Source organism: Xyrauchen texanus, chromosome 43, assembly GCF_025860055.1.
Source record: "Xyrauchen texanus isolate HMW12.3.18 chromosome 43, RBS_HiC_50CHRs, whole genome shotgun sequence".
NCBI classification, from domain to species: domain Eukaryota; kingdom Metazoa; phylum Chordata; class Actinopteri; order Cypriniformes; family Catostomidae; genus Xyrauchen; species Xyrauchen texanus.
Window position 1 is genome coordinate 19,614,397 of NC_068318.1, and position 23,577 is coordinate 19,637,973.

Genomic DNA, 23,577 nt, shown 5'->3' on the forward strand with positions numbered 1-23,577 from the left:
TTGCAATTCAAAATTGACGTGCTGTATACCACGATTTGGCAGCATATCACCATTTGGCAGCAGGTTTCTGGTGAAATGTCAAGATGGGGGCACCCGTCTTGGGCAAGTAAAGTGGTGTCATATTCACAAGCGGTATTAAGGTGAATTTTACCAAAAAACTTAAACTTACCTCCCTAACCTAAAACTTTTGCCTGAACCTAACCAATAGGGTTTTAAAATATAAAAGCGATGTTTAAAAAAGACATCTTTACAAAATCATGCCTAACTTAACCATTAGTGTTTTAAAATACATATGAGATGTTAAAAAAACACCCTTACCTCATTAATGCCTAAATCTAACCATTAGTGTTTTAAAATGCAGAAGTGAAATGAAATAGCATATTCTCTATAGCAACCACATCATTTTGTGCTGCTTCTATGACTTCATATTGGAAGTGTATGAAGGCAAGTCTGTAATACAAGCATTACAATTTATTGTTTTTTAAAAGATGTGTTTGAGTAAAAGGGTGTCGATATCATAAAATAGCAAGGTCTGAGTAATAGAGAGAAAAATAAGTATTTATGTAGTCATAATCAGCCATTAAAGTCATGATTTGAGTGAAAGTGAATAAAATGCACAGTTGTTGTAGTGCCTCTAGTGTTCATTTCTCCTGGAAACTGCAGGGAATTGTACCTGGAGACACGTATAACAAGCTTTGCAAAAATATATACAGTAGGAGTCATGTTTTCACTATGAGACCAGGTTGAAGAAATACAAGATTGCTTTTTTGCAGCATAAACAATTCAGACATTCATAACTGTTTCATTTTAATATAACTTATTCCAGCCTGATCTCATGAAAACGATGCGACTGTTGAAAACTAATTTTACGTGGTTAGCAGAGATATATCGTGGCAGTTTCAAGAAGAAATGTCCACTGAGTGGCGCTAAAAGCGAGTTAAATTCTCTCCCAAACAGATGAGGTTTTTAAGGTTAATGCTCTGTAATGTTTAAATCAACAAACCTACCTAAATCTTAAACCTAAATCTAACCGATAGCGTAATTAAATGCAAATGTGAGATGAAAAACGTGATTGCTGAAGCAACCATGTAATTTTGTGGCGCTTCTATGACGCTTTTGGCTCACATGTCGACTCACGTTCTCTTCAGTACTCGTAAAGTTCTATCAGTCAAGCTACCATACCATTTGATCGCGCTCAAACGAGCTGGTAAATGTGCATGTTTTATGTAATGCATTATGCAATGCAATCTCAAATAACTGCAATATATACAGATAAACAGACCAATTTTTTTTTTTATATAATATAAAAAAGGTACAATATTGTGATTCTGTGGGACGATATTGCTTATGCAAGTAGTTCTCAACTGGTTTCAACCCAGTACCAACATTGTTAATCATAGAAAAGTAACTAAAATGTCTTTAAAATCACACATGAAAAGTGTTATTATTACACGTAAATGCAGAGGCCCAACATTGCAAAATTATTAACATGATAGTCTGAAAAGGAAAATTGACAATTTTGTAAATGCATAAACAACAGCAGGAGTGTGCTTTAGTGTGACTAACTCATGAAAAAAACACTGGGCAAAATATTGCATTAATAATAGCCTCATTCCCAATTGACAGTCTGATCGCAACACAACCTTTGATGTAAACAACAAAAGATATAGGAAGCGTTTCCCCCTCCCTTTTAAAACTTGATAATCTTGCCAAACTATGCACGATTACATTGTTAATTGCATTTAGCAATCACATTAGACCTACGACCCACCAGTTGAGAACCACTGTTATCCACCACCCCCTTCCTTTTTTAGCAGGCTTCAAAGAAAGTACAACTCAGAGCCTCTAATTCTAAACAATCTCAGCAATTCTCTCTTTCTTTCACTCTACTTTCTCAGCAATAATAATGCATTACATGCAGGCTTGATGGAATCGCTCATAGAACGCTGATTGTGAAGAAATGCATGTGTTCTGTCTGTCAGAGGAAATGCCATTATGACATAGCTTCATGGCAAGGAGTGTGCACATGCCCACTGTCAATTATAGAAGGGATAGAGGGAGAAAAAAGGCCTCATTGTTATCACATTTCCTTCCATTTAATCCATTCTTGTAGTGGGAGTGAAGTGATTTCTCCAGAGTGTCTATTTTTCATTTCCTGATTTGAGCTAGAAGAGTATAAAAAGAGAGAGTTTGTCCGTGGATAAAAAGAACTGACCCATTAATGTGACAAGCCTCCTCCCCTTAGGCAGCCAAATTTATAGTGTGCTCTAACTACTATTGCAGGGAAAAACTGCTACTGCGTTCATTCCCAATTAGCAAAGCCATTGAAAATATCATGGATTGGTATCTTATTAACTCGACACACTCAAGGTTTTGATGCACATAGAGTAATTGACAGAGAGCGATCTATCTGAAGTGTTTGAGAATGTGTGTGTGTTTGAAAGAGAGAGAGCTCTTGTTGCTTTGTTTACCTAATAAGCCCTTCCATTGTTTTGACACATAGTTAATCAAAGGCAGCGAGACTGACATGACATTGTGTAAATCATTAGAGGAATAATAAGAAGCAGGAACACAGCAAGCAAAACAGCGCTTAATGTCTTACACAGCACATCTCTGTCGTGCCACAACAAAAGGGCTCTGAGTGACATGGCTAATCTGAGTTGTTGTCATCAAACTAACAATTGGTTTCAAAAATAAAAACAAACAATCAAACAAACATAAAAGAAAACAAATGAAGAACTTTCAAAGAGCAAACAAATCAACTGTGTTTGGAATCACAGATTTGTCGTAGACAATAAATAAGTGGTATGATGTATCTTGGGAAGCTTTGTGGAAGCTTGACAAACTACGCCTTCAACAGTGTTAAATGAAATTCACATAGTTAAATAATAGTCTAATTTTGTTATAACTGCACTATAAATATAACTGAAATAATAATATGGGTATGACTGATTCAGCTCCACATAGCATATGTAAATCACCATCACCATTCTGTATGTCCTGTGGATCGTACTTTAAATAAATCTGTTGGAAGTATTGCACATTAAGATGTGTAAAATGTAACTTGTGAATCTCGTAATGGCTCTTTTAAAATTTCACACACCATTTAGTTAATTAATGCACAGTTAATTAAGGCTTCTCACAGTCATTAACAAGATGGTACTTCTAATTAAATAGAAACACTTTTAAGTAGAGTCTAATATTGGATTTTCATTGATTCAGGTTTGATTAATAAAAGAATAAAGATGGTTTTAGAAGTCTATATGATGCAACAAAGTATTAATAATACTAATACTTGCACCACTTCTACTACTATTCCTATTAATAATAATTAACATTTGATGAAGGAAATAGCAGTGCTTGCAATGTGTGATAATGACCAGATATGACCAGAATGACATCATCACCAGCAGTTTAAGAAGACTTAAACTTCTTAAAAGGTTTATAAAATATGAAAATACATACCACATTTAAGGTTAAAATTATCAACAAGAAATGGTTTGTACGTTAGGTAGGAGCTGAGTTAACTGCACTATTTAAAGGGTTAGTTCACCCAAAAAAATGCAAATTCTCTCATGATTTACTCACCCTCATGCCATCCAAGATGTGTATGACTTTCTTTCATCTGCTGAACACAAACAAAGATGTTTAGAAGAATTTCTCTGTAGGGTCCATACAATGGAAGTGCCAAGATTTTGAAGCTCCAAAATCCATATAACAGCAACAAAAAAAGTACTCAGATGACTGATGACTAAATGTTAAATCCATTTATTCTGAAGTGATATGATAGGTGTGGGTGAGAAACAGATCAATATTTAAGTCCTTTTTCCTTCAATTTCAATTTCACATGTTTTTGGTGATTCACATTCTTCATGCATATCACCCCCTACTGGGAAGAGAGGAGAATTTATGATAATAAATGACATATATATTGATCTGTTTCTTACCCACACGTATCATATCACTTCTGAAGACATGGATTTAACCACTGGAGTCATATAGATTACTTTTTCTGTGGATTTTGGAGTTTCAAGACTTTGGCACTAAGTCACTTGCATTTAAAGGACCTACAGAGCTGAGAAATTCTTCTAAAAATCTTCATTTGAGTCCTGCTGAAGAAAGAAAGTTTTGGGTGAACTATCCCTTTAAGGTGTAAAAATATAATATGATAGATTACATACTTCAGAATATAGTGTCCATCTTGTAAGGTCTGTAATAATAATAAAATGCATGATCTTACCTTGTCTTCTTGGTCACTCTCACTGTCACACTGTAAGAGAAAGACAAAGGCGACATCAGTTCAATGCATGCTTCTTAATCACGATGCGACAGAGATAAACAGTGACTTTTTAATATAACCCCATTATTATGTGGAAATCTGATTTCAGCAGTCTGCCACTGCACAGCTCATCAGCAAAGTAATAAAAGTTGTAGCATGAAAAAGCTGTTCTTATCTCGCTCAGTGGCCAGGCCTCATTACATCTGCCTATTACCACCAGCAGGGCTATTTTATTTTTTTGTATTTTTATTTTTTGCCCACACACCAACTAGAGTACAAGTCCAACTATTGGACTTGTACTATTTCTTCAAATATAAATTACAGGTGTGGCAACTGTAATCACTGTGATAATATGATTAAGACTAAAATGTTTAGAGATGTAACCTCGGGCTCTGAATTTAAAATAAGATCTTTTATTAATTGCAATACCTCATTTGTGATAGGTTGGAATGTCCATGTGGATGCTTTTACATAGGAAGGACTACTAGAAAATTAAAGATAAGATTATCAGAACATAAAAATGCTATTCGAGTCTGTAACCCTCTATACCCTATGGTTATACATTATAGAGATACAGATCATGGTAGCCCAAGTACATTGAAGATAATAGGCATTGAACATGTCCCTAAGTCCATAAGAGGAGGAGATAGGGTTAACAAACTATTACAAAGAGAGTCTTTTTGGATCTATACACTGAAAGCTACTACATCTCCAGGCTTAAATGGTGAATTGGATTTTGTACCATTTTTGTAAATTATTATTATTATTATTTTTATTTTATTTAAATTTTTTATAAACTTTTTTTTTTTTTTTATTATTATTATTTTTTTTTTCCATTTAACTTCATTGTGTGAGACATGATTTCATTTTTTGAACAATTGTTGAATTTTTCTCCTTTCAGGTTGCCTTGCATACTGTGACCAGGTGTTTGCTATTTGATTAATTAACTGCTACTTAAAAATGTACCTGTGACTTTGTCTGTTATACACACCCTGACGAAGGCTTTAGCCGCAACGCGTAGGTGTATCTGTCACCAATTTTATTGATAAAGCCATGATTTAATAAAGGCTTTTTAACTGTTTTTTTCTACACAAATCGAGTGCCTTGGATTAATCTGTACAAGTCCAACTATCTTTATGTGGATAGAGAATAACACTATGTCAGGGATTCTAATTGGGGCAAAGAGAAACACTGATTTTGTCTATTTTAAGGCAAAGTGGGCAATTTCTGGTCAATTTCTACTAGCATTAACAAATAGAACTGCAAACATTATTGTTTTCTAACAGGCTTCATGAACACTGCCTCCATTCTGATTGGACAAACAGACAGTCATAAAATGATTAGAATTGTGCCCATGACACAAAAAGAAAAATACAGAATTTATTTTAAAATGCTGAATTTAAGACTTTCTGCCCAATATCAATTTCAAGCTCCACTTAATTCTTTATCTGCTAATTAGCTAGAGGCGGACAGAAGACTTGGCTTGTGGAGATGTGTTTAGGAGTTATGCTTGGACTCCCTAATGAAGGTCTTATAGGGGCGGTGCTTAAGGTCTCAGTGGAACTTCACCCTGTGGCAACCCTGAATGATTGACAGTCATGGGAGCAATGCCTACCCAAGTCTGTCTGAGCACAAGGGAAAGAAAAGGAGGAAATGAGAAGGAGGGACGAATGGGGAGGTTTTTGTCTTGCACAAGCCGAGTCCATCTGACCCAATAAAGGGCCTGGTGAACAGCATCCAATTTACAGCTCCAGTCCAAAGGGACTCCAGAGGGCCTGCATTGAGCTGGCTGACACATACATGGCTCATGTATTATTCATAACCAATAAACACTCAGACACACACACCAAGCACATACACACCTTAAATTAATAACTTATTGCTCCTGTAACAGCACTGTATACGTATTAATGTAAAAACACTATGAAACACAATCAGTATCACATCATATTAGGGCTGGTCGGTGTGACGCTACCATGCTACGGTACACATTTTTAATTATTGTTTATTCCGTGGTAGATATAACTATGCGGTAATCAGTTGGCTGGACTACTTTAGGTCATTCACATGAGAGAGCAACAAAACATGGGGTAATGCAAAAATATATTCTAATATATATTCCTCAATATTCATATTGGGGACCCAACTGTTACCCTCAACAATACTATCCTATCCTATCCTGTACTCATTTGTAACATATTGTATCATATCATACAGTATATCATATCTTGTCATATAAAATGTTTTCAGTAAGCAAATGCTCAAAACATAACACAGTGTTCTACCACCTTTACATGTACTGGACCATAATAACCAATGTATAACTGCATGCAACCTTCCTAAAGGCCTAGGGCTACCACTCAATTGGTGCAGTCAGAGCTCATGAAGAGTTAAAATAATGAGCAAAATTCATTTTTTTTCCCCCAGTGTGTTGTGATCCATAAAAAACACCACTGGTGTCTCCATCGGCATGTCACTGCTCTCTGTGCCCCACGCTGTGCAGCCTATTGTTTTCATTGTGGAGATATGAGAGGAACGAAATGACTCGCCCTGGTTTGTGAAGCAAATGGAACGCACTAATAGAACTCATCGCATTACCCGATGCAAAAGTGCCATAGCTCATTACGTCAGGATAAAAGGATATCATTGTAGACGGTGAGCAGAATTGACTTTCTGTGCTGCGACTTGATGATTTAATCAACTGCTCTCTTTCACTTCACATCCTTGTGCCCGTCGCTAACACAGGTGCCGCTAAACGACACTCTCTTGCAAGCCAGTGAGTAGAGAAAGGGAAGAAATTGCAGTCATTATTCTTTCTTTTTTCCCTCTTGCGCCTTCTTTCTAAGAATAGAAGTATGCAAATTTTCTCACTGGCGCAGAGAGAAGGGCGGGCGAAAAGATAGAGAAGAGGAGAGAGGGAGGTGTGGGTGAATGGTAATACCTATATAGTGGGTAAAGTAAAAGTAACAAAAAAGGTAAGATGAGATCTGACAGGTAAGGGCAGGAAGCTTGTGTGTCTTTATCAGAGAGAAGCAATAATCTTTAGAGCTGTGGCCTAGTGGTTAGAGCATGTGATGCAACATGTTGAGGGAGCTGCAGGTTCAAGTCTGTTATTTCGCGATCTTGTTCTCTCCTATTCTCCCCATCATTTCCTGTCCTCTCTCAACTTTCCTATCAATAAAAATGGTAAAAATAAAAAAAGTATATTAGAGTGCTTCAACCATTAAAGACCCTATTAAAATTGCTTAATGAGTGCAGTTTTATAATATGTAGGAGTGGGAGTGACATTTTCATTCCAGATAGTATTTGATTGGACATAAATCTGTGTAGTGCAGGATGTGTCCCCAATACTTTTTAGTCTGTTTCCCAGAAGAAAAGATGCATTTTACATTTTAAAGGTGTATTTAGTGTACTTTTAGGAGTACACTAAAATAGAGTATAGATGGCTTGAAAGCTATTAGATATGGAATAAATGTCACAAAATTAATGGGGTCCTTAAAACAATGTTCTCCAGAAATCTGAACTACTACTTTGTTTCCTAAAGTCTATCAACTGCAAAATAAAGTAGCAAACTGTCATTCACATTGACTGAAATAAAGAACATAACAGTAAATAATGCTGACAAGTGTTGAGTCAAAAATAGTAGAAAAATTATGATGGTCAGCCCAACATATTTACTTTCTCCAAAACACTAGTAATACACTCATATTGGATGGATTAACTTGGAAATTCATCTCAGCATTTTCATGCATTTTTCTGGTGCGCTGTTAATTTTAAAGCCAAACACTTCGCCAATTGATATTGGCTGCGGATCAATATAGCATGTTGAGCTTATTAAAAACAGCCAATGGCCTCAGTGGAACAATACAGCCATCTGCTTTAGTTAACACTTCTTGACTAGGCACTCAACTCAGCTTCAGAAAAAAGGAAGAGCAAGAAACTGATTAAGCCTCAGAATGAGAACAATAGTGTAACAGATCCTTTCTCCCCCTGCTGTGTTCATGCAGTCTGTACTTCAGCATTGCAGGAGAAATAAAGAGCAATGCACATACTGTAAAAAAAACTATTTTGTGGCATTTAGTCAATGTCTGTGTACTTCTAAGGCAAGAAATTGCCAACAGGCAGTCCAGTTGAACATATTAAAGTGCGTTTTTGTGTTACTTTGGTGGTAAAAACCTCTGTACTCAAGGAGTAATAGAGTTACTAGAGATGCCACAAAAACCAGATGTGTTATTTTTCAGGTAAGTTACTATAAATACACTGACTTTAACTTTCTTGCTCAGTAATATTTCTTCAAACTGTTGCTCTGCCATTACAGAATTTGACTTGAAAGATGACTCACAGTAGATGCAGACAGTTCACACTAATGTACGCTTTAGTGCCTCTTGCGGTAACTTTGAGAATAAAACGCGAACTGGCGTTGAGTTCGGTCTGACATATTTTGTACACAATACACAAAATCAAACTTGAGTTGCTAGAAGTGTCTGCATTCACATAATTGTAGAGTATGACTTAACTTTTAGAAGATACAGTTGAAGTCAGAAGTTTACATAAACCTTTAAACTCAGTTTTTCACAATTCCTGACATTCAGTCGTAGAGAACATTCCCTGTCTTAGGTCACTTAGGATCACTACTTTATTTTAAGTAATGTTAAATGTCAGAATAATAGTAGAGAGAATTATATATTTCAGCTTTTATTTCTTTCATCACATTCCTAGTGGGTCAGAAGTTTACATACACTTTGTTAGTATTTGGTAGCATTGCCTTTAAATTGTTTAATTTGGGTCAAACATTTTTGGAGCACTAGCTTCTTCATTGCTGAGCAGCCTTTCAGGTTATGTAGATATAGGACTTGTTTTACTGTGGATATAGATACTTGTCTACCTGTTTCCTACAGCATCCTCAAAAGGTCCTTTGCTGTTGTTCTGGGATTGATTTGCACTTTTTGCACCAAATTACATTCATCTCTAGGACACAGAATACGTCTCCTTCCTGAGCAGTATGATGGCTGTGTGGTCCCATAGTGTTTATACTTGAGTACTTTCAGGCATTTGGAAATTGCTTCCAAGGATTTGTGGAGGTCAACAATTTTTTTCTGAGGTCTTGGCTGATTTATTTTGATTTTCACAAGATGTCAAGCAAAGCCTTAAAATACATCCACAGGTACACCTCCAATTCAGTACACCTCCTATCAGAAGCTAATTGGCTAACTGCCTAAAGGCTTGTCATAATTTTCTGGAATTTTCCAAGCTGCTTTAAGGCACAGTTGGTGAACTTGGTGTATGTAAACTTCCAACCCACTGGAATTGTGATATAGTAAATTAAAAGTGAAACAATCTGTCTGTAAACAATTATTAGAAAAATGACTTGTGTCATGCACAAAGTAGATAATAACTTGAATGAAATCTGTGGAGTTGTTAAAAGGTGTTTTTAATTACTTCAGCCAAAGTGAATGCAAACTTCTGACTTCAACTGTATATGCATTTTGAAGTTTAAATTGTATATAAACACACACACGCACGCACGCAAGCACGCACGCACGCACGCACGCACATGCACACACACACTTACAATGGAAGTGAATGGGAAAAAAATATAATACTCACCGCTTTAAAAGTACAACCACAAGATGTGCATGCTTACATGATTTTAGTGTAATAACGTCGCTTACAAACCTTTTCGGTGTGCAGTTATATCTGATATTACAACTTTGTTGCCATGACAATGTAACATAGCTGACAAATAACTAAATGTTTATTTTTATTTATTTTATTTTATTTTTTTTAAAAAGAGGGACGATAAATATTTGTAGTGATAAACATTACGCCACAAATGATTAGATTGAGCTTAACTTGCATTGAAGCCAGAATATTATTTTCAGTAGAATGCAAGTCTGACTAGTGTTCAATATAATTTGAAATGAGGAAATAACCCCACAAACCCACACACTCAAAAACAGCCACAAACGTATTAACAGAAACACAGCATGTACATTAAAACGTCTTTAAATCCATTAAAGATCTTTTTTTATCAAGTTCGGCCAAATTAATTCCCAGTGGTTTCGTAACTGCGGGTAACATTAGTAGACAATAAAGGGGTGAAAGCAGTAATTTTTTGAGCTTGTATAATTATGTTATGCCATTGTCCAAGGCTCCGAGCTTAGCCAGACTCCTTGAATGAAAACCTCAGAGCCCACATCAAACCTGCATGTGTGCACAGCGCTCCAAACCACGCTGGTGCAAAGCCAACACAACGATAAATGGGCGATACAAATTCAGCCCTGCTACAAGCCAAGCACAGCAAACGCTACGGAAATACGCTTAAAAATATGTTCGAAAACAGTGTGTTTGCAGACACATAGAGAAATCTGTTCTGTCTTAACAGTCATTGATGCAAAACCGCAGTCAAATGTCAAGTTAGGACGCAAAGTATTTGACGTTCCATTTCATGGTCTATTTGCCATTGTGTTGTAATTGGCACCGTCAATGAGCGCTGAAATTAATTGAGACTGATCTGTGCTTGATTACAGAGGCAGCGGGGGTACTGAAGGTTGAGGATTGGCTGGTACGCTCCCTCTCCCTCCTTCTCCTCGTCTTCCCTCTGCTATTTCACCCTCTGCCTGTGGGCTATGGTGGGTGGCGGTGGGGGACAGCTTGAACAATAGAAACCATTGCCAGGGTCACTTCTTACAGTGCCAATTTGATGTGCTGCCACGGAGAGTTGTGTGCCCCACCTCCCCTCCTCCTCCCTGATTCTCTTTCTCCCTGTCTCCATCGCTCTCTTCCTACCTCCCACCGAAAAAGCTGTGCGTCCTGATGGTTTTCTGATGCAAACTATGGCGCGGCAAAATGGTTTTTCCTCTCCTGCTGCCTGCTTCTCCATCTGCCACTGGGGCCGTGTCGCCGCCGGCCGCCTGCGTGTCACAGCGTGCAGTGAAATTAGCCAGGGAGGAGGCGCTCGCTAGCGCTAATTACGTTTTAATCATTGGAAATATGTTGGCAAATCAAGGCCTGAAGCTCCCACCCTTTGCATGGCAGAAAGGAGGCAGCGTGTTTGTGTGTGTGTGGAGGGGGGAGATGGGTAAAAAAGGATGAAGGGAGAGAGAAAGAGAAAGCAAAAGCAGGCCAAGCCAGTGCCGGCTAAGAGTCAGACACTTTGAAGAGAAAATGGCGGCGTGCCTTGTAATTTCTGCTGAGAGTGAGGCTCTGAGTATTGGGCCACAGAGAGAAAGGAAATGTTCTCTGATGCTGTGTGCTGCGAGCTTGAAATTGCTTACTTTCGCCAGCCGATCACCAAAAGTGAGCTATATCATTTAGAGGTTGAATGATGGTGGAGTTTGCCGATACCCGATAACTAAGGTGGTGGGGAAGGCCAATAACAGATTAATCGATTTTTATAATGCCAAAAAAAATATTTTTATTTTTGGCAAAAAAGTTTCTTTACTATGACGGGCACAGACAAAGAGTCCTAAATTAATAAAATCTCAGATGCAGTTTATTGTTAAACCAAAATCCCCAAAATAACCAGAAAAAAATTATATTTGGTATATAAAATGAGACATTTAAGTATAAACAAGCCTGAAATACACCAGGGACTCTTATTTTGAAATGAAGAAATTATGAAAATACTATCGTCAACTATCTGCACAGATTTGAGCCAATAACGATAGTTCCAATAAGCAACTATTGGCACAGATTAATCGGTAAAACTGAAATATCAGTCTACCTATAATGTCAGTGCCACGCCGAGCAAGCTACTGAGAACCAATGTGTACTAAGGCGACTTTGTAACAGGTAAAGTAATGATGAGTCAAAGATTAGTTAAAAATGTTGTCTTGTTCATACACAGCATACTAAAACTTTTCGTAAATGCACTTTATTTCATCCTTCACAGCAACTATTCTTAAAGGAGTATTCCGAGTTTAATACAAGATAAGACAATCGACAGCATGTGTGGCATAATGTTGAATTCTAACAAACAAAACAAAATAATAATAATAATTTGACTCGTCTGTGTTTCTTTTCTTTTTCTTTTTTAAAAAGAAGCAAAAATCGAGGATACACATATGTGTGCTGGTGATTGGCTGTTTTTAGGCATCAAGGAAAAACACTAGTTTACGCCGGTTACGCCCAGAGACACGTCTCACACGTGAGGCTGTAGTGTTTATGCGTCCCGACCCCATAGATGGAAAAGATGTGGAAAAGATCAAAAGTGTGGCTACATTTCACCAGGCTCGATGCCAAAAGCACAATGCAATATTTGCAACAAGATAATTGCTGCCAAGACCGGCAACACGACAAATCTGATGAAGCACTTGACAGTGCACGGAATAAACTTAAGAGCAGAAAGTTGCTCCGTCTCCGACTGCAAGAAGACTGAGCCTGTGCAGTCATCCTCTCAGCGTCCTCATGCCCACCACACGAGTCCTCCTCCAAAACTACTGATGAATGCAGTGGCGCTATGACTGGGGCGCCGACAGGTAAGGTTAACGTTTAGCAAACAAACCAACAAACAAAATCGGCTAACTTGTAGTGGTACATGCTTGTGTACTTCTTAAATTAACGTTTCTGTGCGCGATGACTTAGTCCTATAAACTGGGACCTACGTAACATTAGATATTCTTTGGATGTATGGCTATAGATAGCTAGATTTATCGATGCTAAAAATGCTTTACGGTTGACAGTTACTGATCAAGTTTAACATACATTAAACTAGTTATCTTGTTAAACCACGATTATCCTTAAGGTTGGCTGAATTAACAGTTTAGCTTTCTTGTTTTTTTTTTCCCCCTCTTCACATTAATGTTATAGCTTCTGACCCTGTCATGAGGAGACCAGAAGGCTCAGGAGATGAGTCTTTGAGTCTGTAAAAAAAAGTCAACAAACTGAGAACATAAAACCAAAGTTTTTTTTGAGGTAATGTTTTGTTAAAATGGATTTCATAAAATAGGTATCGAAAAAAAGTAGCGTTTAAGAACCGGTATCGAAGTCAAGATATATCGATATCTACAATTTTAAACTATACCCAGCCCTAATGCCAAATATATAAATTGTTTTCATCCTTTCATTCTCAATCATCTTTTTGATTCTCAATCATCCATAACGGTTCCATATCACTTCACCAAATAATTTCAGTTATTTGAAAGAGCCGTACAGGCTACCACAACAAAAACCCAATTAAAACAAAGACATTTGTTAAAGTAAATCGGTTAAGAACATCAAACTATATGTAAAATATCCTTAATTTATTTCAATTTTGGTTAAAACGAGCCCTTGCACTCCCTCGTCTGCCCCGCATTTACACACACACACACTCGAGCGCACAATCACAACCGCATGCACAACCCTTTTCAACCCTATGCCGAAGAGAAGCGCATCCTCCGTTGCTAGTTCTAATGTGAATGAATTAGCAACGAGGGCTTGAGCAGTATCAAAGCTAGATACACTTGTTAAGTACAAATATTTTATCTGAAATATCTGTGGAGAAACCCACAGACCATTGTGCCCCCTCTCTCAAACACACACACACACACTCCCACACTCATGGACACACATTATACGCGTAACGCACACACTTAAGGCCCAAACATACTCGTGAGAGAAAAACAGAGTTGTCATGTCAGTGCACTCCGTCATCTCAGTGGGGATGAAAAAAGTTATTACGGTTTACAACGGGAATATTGAAGCGATGTTACTTCTGACAAGAGCTGCAACTAAAAAAGCTAATCCCAGAAGTGACACACACACACAAACGCACTAACTTGTTACTCCAGTAAAGCAGCGCAAACCTCGCAAGCCTCCATTGCTAGTTCTGAAGTAACGTTTTGGAACTAGCAACGTCGGCTCGGCAACGTATCAAAGCAAGATGCTGAATCCGTGGCGAAAGAAAGTACTTTCTCTCATAAGAGCATTTTAGGGATGGAAACCAGAAAATGTCTTGAGATGAAACTCAATGTTGATGTCTTAAGGTGTGGTAACCGCAGTTTAAGCAATTCAACATTCCGTCATCAATTATTCCGTACATAAGCACTGAATATAAAATTATTTTATATTTTATATTTTATAAGGGTACTGGTGTGATCCATCTAACGGATGCACACACGTCACAAACAACAACCATTTACATTAATCTAAATTAACATTACAGGGAGCCACTGACTTATACAGTATTTACGTATTCTGTGCTTATAAAAACATCTCAAGCTCATATTTCCAACTAAAACAAAACCTGACAGGGCATAAATATGGCAGATTTTGGGTGGGTGACAGAGTCACTGCTAATCATCTGCCCCTGTGACCCCATCTCCGTGTTCTCCATTGGCCTTTCACATTAAACCCTTCTGAAATATAACCTCACTGCAGAAAAAACACAGCAGTGCTGCTGTCAGCTGGAGCAGCAAGGAGAAGGAAATGTATCTCGACACCTTTGACTGGGTTAGGCCATTAAGAGCTCTGGGATCTGGACTATTGACATTCAGGGACTAATTCACACAGCATCTGTTTGACGTCCAGCTGTCATCTTACAGAATGGCAGCATGAGGGAAAGGAGGAACAAATGAGGAGGGAAGCAGGACAGCCAGGAGGGCAAACAACGTCTCCTTAACCAGCCTAGCGGCTCTCGCTCACTCTCTCCCTCGCACTTTTCCATTAAAGTATGTCCTGTCAGGAAGCAGTCATCTGTTGCCTAGCCTAATAACCTCCAGTCTAATCGTGCGCCCCACCTTCTCACTTAAACACCTCGCCAACATCTGCAGGCAATTTTCTCCCCAATGTGACACTTTCTCCAGACCTTATTCGTTTTGACCACAAGCTCTGAAATTGAAATGAACCTAAAGAACTGAAGAGAGCACAAATAATGACGCTCTGTTTTCAAACCTAGTAAGCTACCTATAGAGGCAGCATTTTAAGGCGTGGTAGGTGCACTCCTGACACAAAGTCAAGTTGATGTGAATTGCAACATTAAAAAGATTGATTTGATGCCAAAAAGTATCAAAAAATCTGACAAAAAGACGATGCGATGGAAAAATATAAAACTATTGATTTAACATGTTAAGAATAGAGACAATAATTTATACTGTATTTCAAAAGATTCATATGCATACAGATATATACAACCTAGTCTTATAGAATGAACATTACTATAACAAAATTTTTGCAAACTGAGGTTAACGTGCCGTATTCTACGTTTCGCTGAAGTTCCCTGGTATAAAATTAACACTAGAGGTGCAACAAAAACAGAGTGTTTTATTAACTTTCAAAAATATCACGACGATTAAGATTTATAAATACGTACTCTATTTTTCGCTCTATTACTCCCACACTGCTATGTTATGATCCTGAAACACTTTTACTATAGCACATTATTGGAAATCAATAACACTTGTATTACAGACTTCCCTACATTTACACACTTATTGCAATTTGATTAACTTGCATGGTAGCTCAACGGTAGCGCTCTATGCTGGACATCCGACTCGGAAGCCGAGTCTCGAGCCCAGCCAAGGACTTTCTAAAAGAAAGTGAAAGTGAAACAAAAGTGCCATAGACGTGGTTGCTTCAGAATATTTGCTTTTCATGTCGCATTTGCAAACCCTATTGGTTAGGTTTAGGTGTTGGTTTAGGGTAAGTGGGTCTGTTGTGTTCACCTCTCATTTATCTTTTAGGACACTATTGGTTAGGGTTAGTTTCAAGTTTTAGGTTAGGGAGGTACGTTTTACTCATCAAAACGTCCATCTAAAAATCACAGTCCCCCCGCTGGACATTTCACTGGGAAATTGCAGCCAAACGCGTAATACAGCACGTAATTTTAGCTTGCAAAAAGGTTGCCATCGTCACGTAATTTCATGACACCAGGCAGAATTTATAAGTAGTTTGAGAGTGTAGGGAGACCGAATTGATTGTGTCATTCACAGTGAGCCATTAAAGTGTGCGGCCGCTGCTGGGCTCTTTTGGCGCATTTATTTGCAGCGATTCTCTGATTGGTGAATCTATCTCTGCTGGATCATGGGTAGTGTAGTTTTTCATCAGGAATTCCACAAGTAAACAAGATTTTTAAAATAATTTTAGTGGAAGTAGTAGAGTGAAGTAGTGATGCTTCAGCAAAAGCATATACCATCAATTACCAACCTCGGAGCTAGGTCTGTATATAAAGGTTTACAAGTTTTTGTTAATAATCAATTTCCCTATGGAAAAAAATGAAAGGGATTTTTACTTCTTGAACCAGACTGTTACACTCTATATAAATAATTTACAAGTCCATCCTTGAGTGGAGTACTATCTGTATGACACACAGAATGGATGCTTATGTAGAGTGCTCCAAATCAATCACTTATGAGGTTCCATGACAGTTGGGAAGGTGCCTTAAAAGGTAGCTGCTATTTAGGCAGTATCCAGTGAGGTAGCTCCCTAGGTTCTGGAACAGAGCTTGAATTTGCAAATAATGATGCCTATATGGTTTATGACCTGCAGATGGAGACTGCAGTATTGCTATTCCAAAACATTTAAAATAGCATCTGTGTGAATTATAACCAATGATGCAGAGCCTTGCAGAGGGTGTCCGGAAAAGCTTTTATATAAGCAAGAGAGGTGATGTACATCAGCCATGCACTCTTGCTTGTGTGATGGCTTGCCAAAGAACAGGCAAGCGTTAGAGAGTACAAGATGTGTGTGTTATGCCTGTATGCATGTACTGTATTTAAATGCATATGTGAGTCTGGAGGGTATGTCTACGTACCTTTAAAATAACTTGTCAGCTAAGCTGCTTGGGTTGACAGATGTGAGATGGCGCCCTGAGGTGGAGCTTGGCACAGACAGCTGGTGCCACAGGGCAACACGCTTAGCTGATCAACCAAGGGTGGCATCGTCACCAAGCCTGCCAGTCACAAGTAAGAGTAGGATGCCAGAGGAAGAATGTGTGTATGTGTGTTTTTGGAATGCACCAGCGTATGTGCAATTCAACCACGTAAATCAAGTAACTTCCAACTATGAAATCTTGTGATGGGTTCACATTAAATTGGATACCAATGGAAGGAGAGTGTTTAGGGAAAGCTGTATGACAACAGTCATAATTCTTGCAATTCTGTTTGGTGATGCTATTAGCATAGAAATACATCCTTAAATTTGTAGGTCCTCTGACTAAGGTCAGACTAAAACACTTCACATCCCCCACAACAAACAAACAAACACTCACACAGTCAGCTCTCTCCCACAGACATTGAACGCCATAGGAGGTTATGGAGCAAACAGTTGCTAGCTTAATCAAAGATTAATGGAAAGATTTTCAGACAATTAAATACATCAAATTGCATTTTTGGTAACATTACGGCTCTTCTCTGGGGACCAGTCCACTTTGTTTGTATTTTAATTACTCCATGCACAGCTGACATTTGCTCTGATGCCAGCTGCCATCTTTGATATGCTTCTCCATGTACCTTCTGGAAAAGAGCAGTGAAGCTACACAAGTGTAGATGAATGCATGCAATTATGATATAGCTATATTTTCCGAGAGCATTGATGCATATACAGGTGGGCAGGTGGGCAACTGGACACTGCAGAAGAACGCAGACTAAATACATTTCATAAAACATATTTCTGATAGTAAATGGCGTGTTTGAAGTCATTGTAAAATAGTCTATATACGCACACCTGAGATTACACATCAAATAAATTCAGCCTTTCCCTTTTCGGCTAAATGCAAGATAATGTTTTTTGTTGTTGTTGTAGGTATGTATGTACATTTTGAGTAGCATGAGTAATGAAATAAATAAATAAATAAAATATTAACAATTAAATATTAAAAAATAAATATATAATTGCTATGTTTCTTGTTGACTGTAAACAGGCTTCAGTCAATGAACAATATCACTAATACAATACTAATAATAATATTAGTAATACAAATAATAATAATCACAATAAACTAATGGATTATTGTTATTATTAATAAAATTGAATATAATAATTTGGTTGTAACACTTTAAAATAAGGTTGTATTTGTTACAATGAATAACACTTTTATAGTACTTATCAAACTTGGTTAATACGCACATTGATTTTTAAAAAGTTGTTAATTTATTAACATTAACTAATGCATTATGAATTAACATAAACTAATAAACAATTGTATTTTTTTTTAACTGTAAATAAACATTAACCATGGTTAATGCTGTAAAAACATTATTTTTAATGAATGGTTCCTAATGAATTGACTTATGTTAACGAACAGAACCTTATTGTAAAGTGTAAAATATTATTACATTATGTCATATTATTATATATTGGAGAAAATATTTTATCATATTGCTGTAACTTTATAAAAGCAATTAGCCACTCAAGGCTGTGTGTTATAGTGATTTAAGCACATTTACGAAATGTCAGGTACTCTGCTTTAAGCTGTGCCATTTCATGCCAACAATACCCCTTAACTGTGGTAAAAACACTGTAATGCACATCCTCTGGTGGCTTTTTGCTTTAGCAGGAACATTTTTATTACCCTGTTGCTGAGCTTATCAGTTATCTAGTGTTGTGTAGTAATGGACTACATGTAATCTGGATTACGTATTGCACAAAAAGCTAATTGCTGTTTGAGTTCATGTCTACTGTTTAATGAAATGTGTGCAAATTGGTACTTAACACAGTTCAAATTATTCATCAAAAACATGCAATAAGTAATCCCCAAGTAATCAGATTTGTTCACCTAAAAGTATAATCTAAAAGATTGCAATTCTGTTTGCGCAATCTGCAATCAGTACCAGATTTTATTTCAAAAATAATCTACCCTACACTGTATATCATTGGGTCAATCACAGTGGCAGGCCGGTTTATACCTGCCTGTATTAATATCATGGTTGTGCTCTTAATATTCCATCTCATTCCGTTATATCTCTAATTTTCTGTCTCTCTCTCTCTCTCTCTCTCTCTCTCTCTCTCTCTCTCTCTCCAGCTGGAAAGGATGTGTGGCTCTATTCACTCTGCTCCCCACACCTGACGGCATACTATTAACTCGAGGTCTCTCTGGCGACCCTGCAGGTCGTTGCGCATCACATCATGTTTTTATTAGGGAATTTTCCTCATCATTAGCTCTGGCCCAGACGTCCACCATTAATATTCATTCTACTGCACACTTCCATCATCCTCTATCTCTGTCTTACCCACCATCCATCTGACATTCTGCTGCATGCACACCACCACAGCTCCATTCACCAGCTAACAGTGTGTGTGTGCATGCAGATTGGGAGGACACACACACACACACACACACACACACACACACACACACAATACTCAAAAAACTGATAAAAGTACCATGAAAAGTTGTGTTGTTAAAGCACAAGAAAATGGAGTGGTGTAACAATAAGTTGTCATTTACAGCTGCATGAATTCCACTTTGCAAATTACTTTGGATGAATCATTACAGAGAAGCAGTTCAAAAGAATTATTTGTTCACTAAACATACATCACTAGCACTCAGTCAGTTAGCAAAAATGCAATGGCTGCATGAATATACGCAGTAACGCAGGACTGTGTAACTGCTGCAGCAAGCGCATCAACTACAGGCCAAATCAATGAGCCCTGCAGCTAAAGAACAGAAGCTTGTATGATTGTGTGTATGAGTGTGTGTGTGTGTTTATGTGTGTACTATTATGTGATCCCTCTCTGCAAGACAATATAAAAAACAATATACAAGATGATGTTTTGAATCTGAACAACATTAGAGCCATTATGAATGAAAAAATATATATATTGTTGCCTTTATCAGAGCCATTATCATTAGTTTTAAATAAATTTTCCAGACATGCATGATACAATTGTTCTCATATAATCAGCACAAACACTCCTCAACACGCAAACAAACCTCTGTGAATAAACACCAGTGCAAACGTCTCACTCTCATCTTGGTGGCCCTGCAGAGCTGCCAAAAGATCTGCTTTGTAAAGAACAAAAATATTTAATTTGTGAGAGTGATGCTGAGCAAAATGAAATTAAAAGGAACTCATGCTAACTGTTAAATTGCTCGCAGTGCGCTAAATTACATTTGCTTTTCCATCGGAGAGATCAAACGGGCAAACTCCAGCACTCCAGCACTAATTATTTACAGTCTTCACCTCCCTCCCTTCCCAGGAGGCTTAATAAACACACTCTATTTCTCTCACTCCTTATACACACTTGTTTATTTCTCTTTTTTATCTATATATTACCCGTCCCACTTTCCCACCACTCCATAAAGTGAGTGCCAAAAATGTAGATAGGGATTGCAATACCAATGTATGCTGGGACTTCTTAAAAAAGCAGACCAATTAAAGCAGGATGGGCCCTGTGGGAGTGTTGCCATGGCAGCATCACCATGGGAGCGAGGGGTGAGTGACATGGATGGCTGTCACTGGGATTTATTAGCATGCTAAGTGGCGGAAGGGAACACCAGGCAGTGGGTGCGAAGCAGAGCCATCTGACACCCGTGCATGCACACACACACACCCCAGACATGGGGAAATTCACCCAAGGTGGCAGCTGAGTGAATTGCTATCGCACCCCTAAGAAGTGATCTCACACATACACCCCCCCCCCCCCTAAAAAAACCAAAACAAAATAAAAACAGAAAAGGTGTTTACCTGATGTGCAGTGTAGAGGGTGAGCTAAACAATTTTTTACTAATAAAACAGGCATAACAAAATCCTCCTTTTATCGGTTACCCACTATGATTACCTTTTCATTTAAACAACAGGATCATGCAGAAAAATTGTTCATTTAAAAGAAAATGAACAATTTTACTTATTTCTCACACTATAGAAAGCTTTGATGGAGCGTTTCATGGATAGTCCTGTGAATTTTGAAGGTGATTTTTGTTTTGAAGGTGTGGACAGAGCTGGGTCACTTTGAAATCAAGTAGGAATGCAACAAATTGGATTTCCAAAAGCATCTCTGAAAATCACAACAAGGTTTACATGTAGTCAACATTTGGTTGCATCACAGAGCATTACTTTCACAAACCTTTGCATTTTCCTCATACCTTGCAACGTACCTCATGCTCACTACTGACTGGTCTGTGGTTAGTTTTCCTGTGGTACAACTGGTAGGACATGGTGCTAGAAAGCCAAGGTTGTGGGTTCGATTAGCAGGGAGCACACGTTCTGTAAAAATGCATACCTTGAATGTTTTGCAAGTCGCTTTAGATAAGTGTCTGAAAAATGCACTGATGTGAAATTCTGAGTTGACATGCAACATTAACACCTCGTATGAAGACAGCCTCAATCTGTCGCAGGATGATGCGACAGAGTTCGCTTTCAGTGTAGAAATAGTCTAACGTGACTAAACAAAATACTAGGAAGCTGAAATGTTCAACAAGTTCAAAGAAGTCTAACTGAGAGTTCTAGGCCACGTCCACACAAATACATTTTCATTTGAAAACACATAGATTTTGCTAAGTTCATGCTTCTCACACTGCAGCAGCATTTTCCTTCCCCAAAAACTGAGACTTTTGAAAATGCTCTCCATGACTGCATATGCTGGAAAATGAATGATGTTAGGAAACTTAAAACTGAGTATTTGAACTGTGGTGGTAGAAATGAAGCTGTGGATTCTAGAACTTAACAAATCCAACCCCTACGATAGAAATCTCTACAATTAGATGCGGGGCTCTGGCCTCCTGATCGGCCCTCTGCCATCGTCTGACCTCAAAACAGTAGCTGAGCTTCCGCCTGGCAACAGGGCTGAGCAGATAAGCCTAATTAAGAGATGGAGAGATGAGAGTGGTAGAGCAAAGCCCCTGCCAACATCAGTCTCTGCGCTCAGCCCATTAAAACTACAGAGCAGGACCAGAGAAACAAAAACAATCAAAGCCCTGTTCCAGTGCATTTCCTGTCGAGAAAATGGCCATGGGCATTATCTCAAGCTCACATTGCACACTCACACTTGACCCCATACAAAACCTACAAAGGCAAACTTTTACCCGCATACAACACCTGCTTGCGATTAGCGTATTCTCCAAAATTCTCCTCCCTCTGGACTACTTTGCATGTCTTTAAAGTTCTGTTTATTAACATGATAATGAAATATGTAAACTTCACGGTAATCATACCGAAGACAGTCAAAGATTAGTTGCAGGATGTTGGCCAGGCAGAGTCGGGTCAGCCTGTTAGATCATATTGAGTAAAACTGGAGTAAGATGTAACGTTCATATCTCTAGACTAATCCCATGGCTCTTGTTATCAAATCGATCTACCTGGCAGGCAGTGGCCTCTAGTCTCAGAGTTAACATTCTGCTAGTAGGCTAGTATGGAGAACAGACAACAAAGCAGCAGACAAGCAAACAGAAAGACATAACAACCAAATCCTGCATCATGTAGGTCCACAAGGGAAATCACGTCTGTCAATGCCACATTTATTAGCCAAATTCCTTTTGAGCTAAGCTCTGCTCAGCTTTTGGAAGAAAACTGTGTGTCATGGCCTTTATGGTGTGCACTTTACAAAGTAAAAAAAGAGAAAGGGCCATTAGTGAAGTTGTTAGGGCTACAACTCCTCAGAGAAACAGTAGCCCTGCCTGTTATAGAGGGCCAAGGGATTGTGTTACAACTTTTCATGTGGTTTGGCTAAGTTATTTCAGGCCACTGGGTAAAGCCAACCTTGGATGTGTCCACATGTGGGTGCACTTGCTCACTTACAATAAAGGCTGACCTTGCTTTCCATCCATGCTTTCCTGAACATTCAGCACAATGTCCCTTGGAACTCTTTATGACAAGCCTGATCTGGTTTTTCTCAGAATAGACAATGAGAAAAGAAGGGAGAAAAAAACAAATCAAATGACTGAAGTGTTTTGTCAGCCATAATTACTCTCCAATTATGTGGTCCAAACATGGAATTACAGGGCACTTTGTTTTTGCAGTAGATGGTCTTTGATCAGGCCCTGGTGGAATGTGTTTCACATTAGGGGCACAGTGCGATGATGTATGTGTTCTGTCAGGTCCAGGATAACAGAAACAGGACCGGGGCAGGGCCCCCCACCTGCTGAGGGCCAGGGGGCAGGGGGGTGTGACTGACCTTAACCTTCCACTGTGCTGGTTTTCAACTTCACAGGCCATCTTGCACACCCAAGAGTGGTAACATTGGCTGTGTGTGTTCCATTTAAGCCAGAAACATTCTAGGCAAGTAAGAAAATGTAGACGCAAACACTTGGCATTGTAAGCATTGTTAGCATGCATTAGCATGTACATAATTAGTATGTCTTCTTACGTTACTCAGAGGCCATGCCAAACAGTAAACATTCTTGCATTCTGCTGCACTATTTTTTTCATTTTGTGGTCTAT

At 38.3% G+C, this 23,577-nt stretch overlaps 1 protein-coding gene across 1 annotated transcript in view; it reads right to left on the bottom strand.

Annotated features, from left to right (window-relative positions):
* The window catches only part of LOC127635793 (autism susceptibility gene 2 protein-like), a 421,414-nt gene that overhangs the window by 134,749 nt on the left and 263,088 nt on the right, over positions 1 to 23,577 (bottom strand). Inside the window, exon 5 of the mRNA XM_052116015.1 lies at positions 4,241 to 4,270. Within this exon, the coding sequence (XP_051971975.1) occupies positions 4,241 to 4,270 (30 nt within the window). The remainder of the gene's footprint in view (positions 1 to 4,240; positions 4,271 to 23,577) is intronic.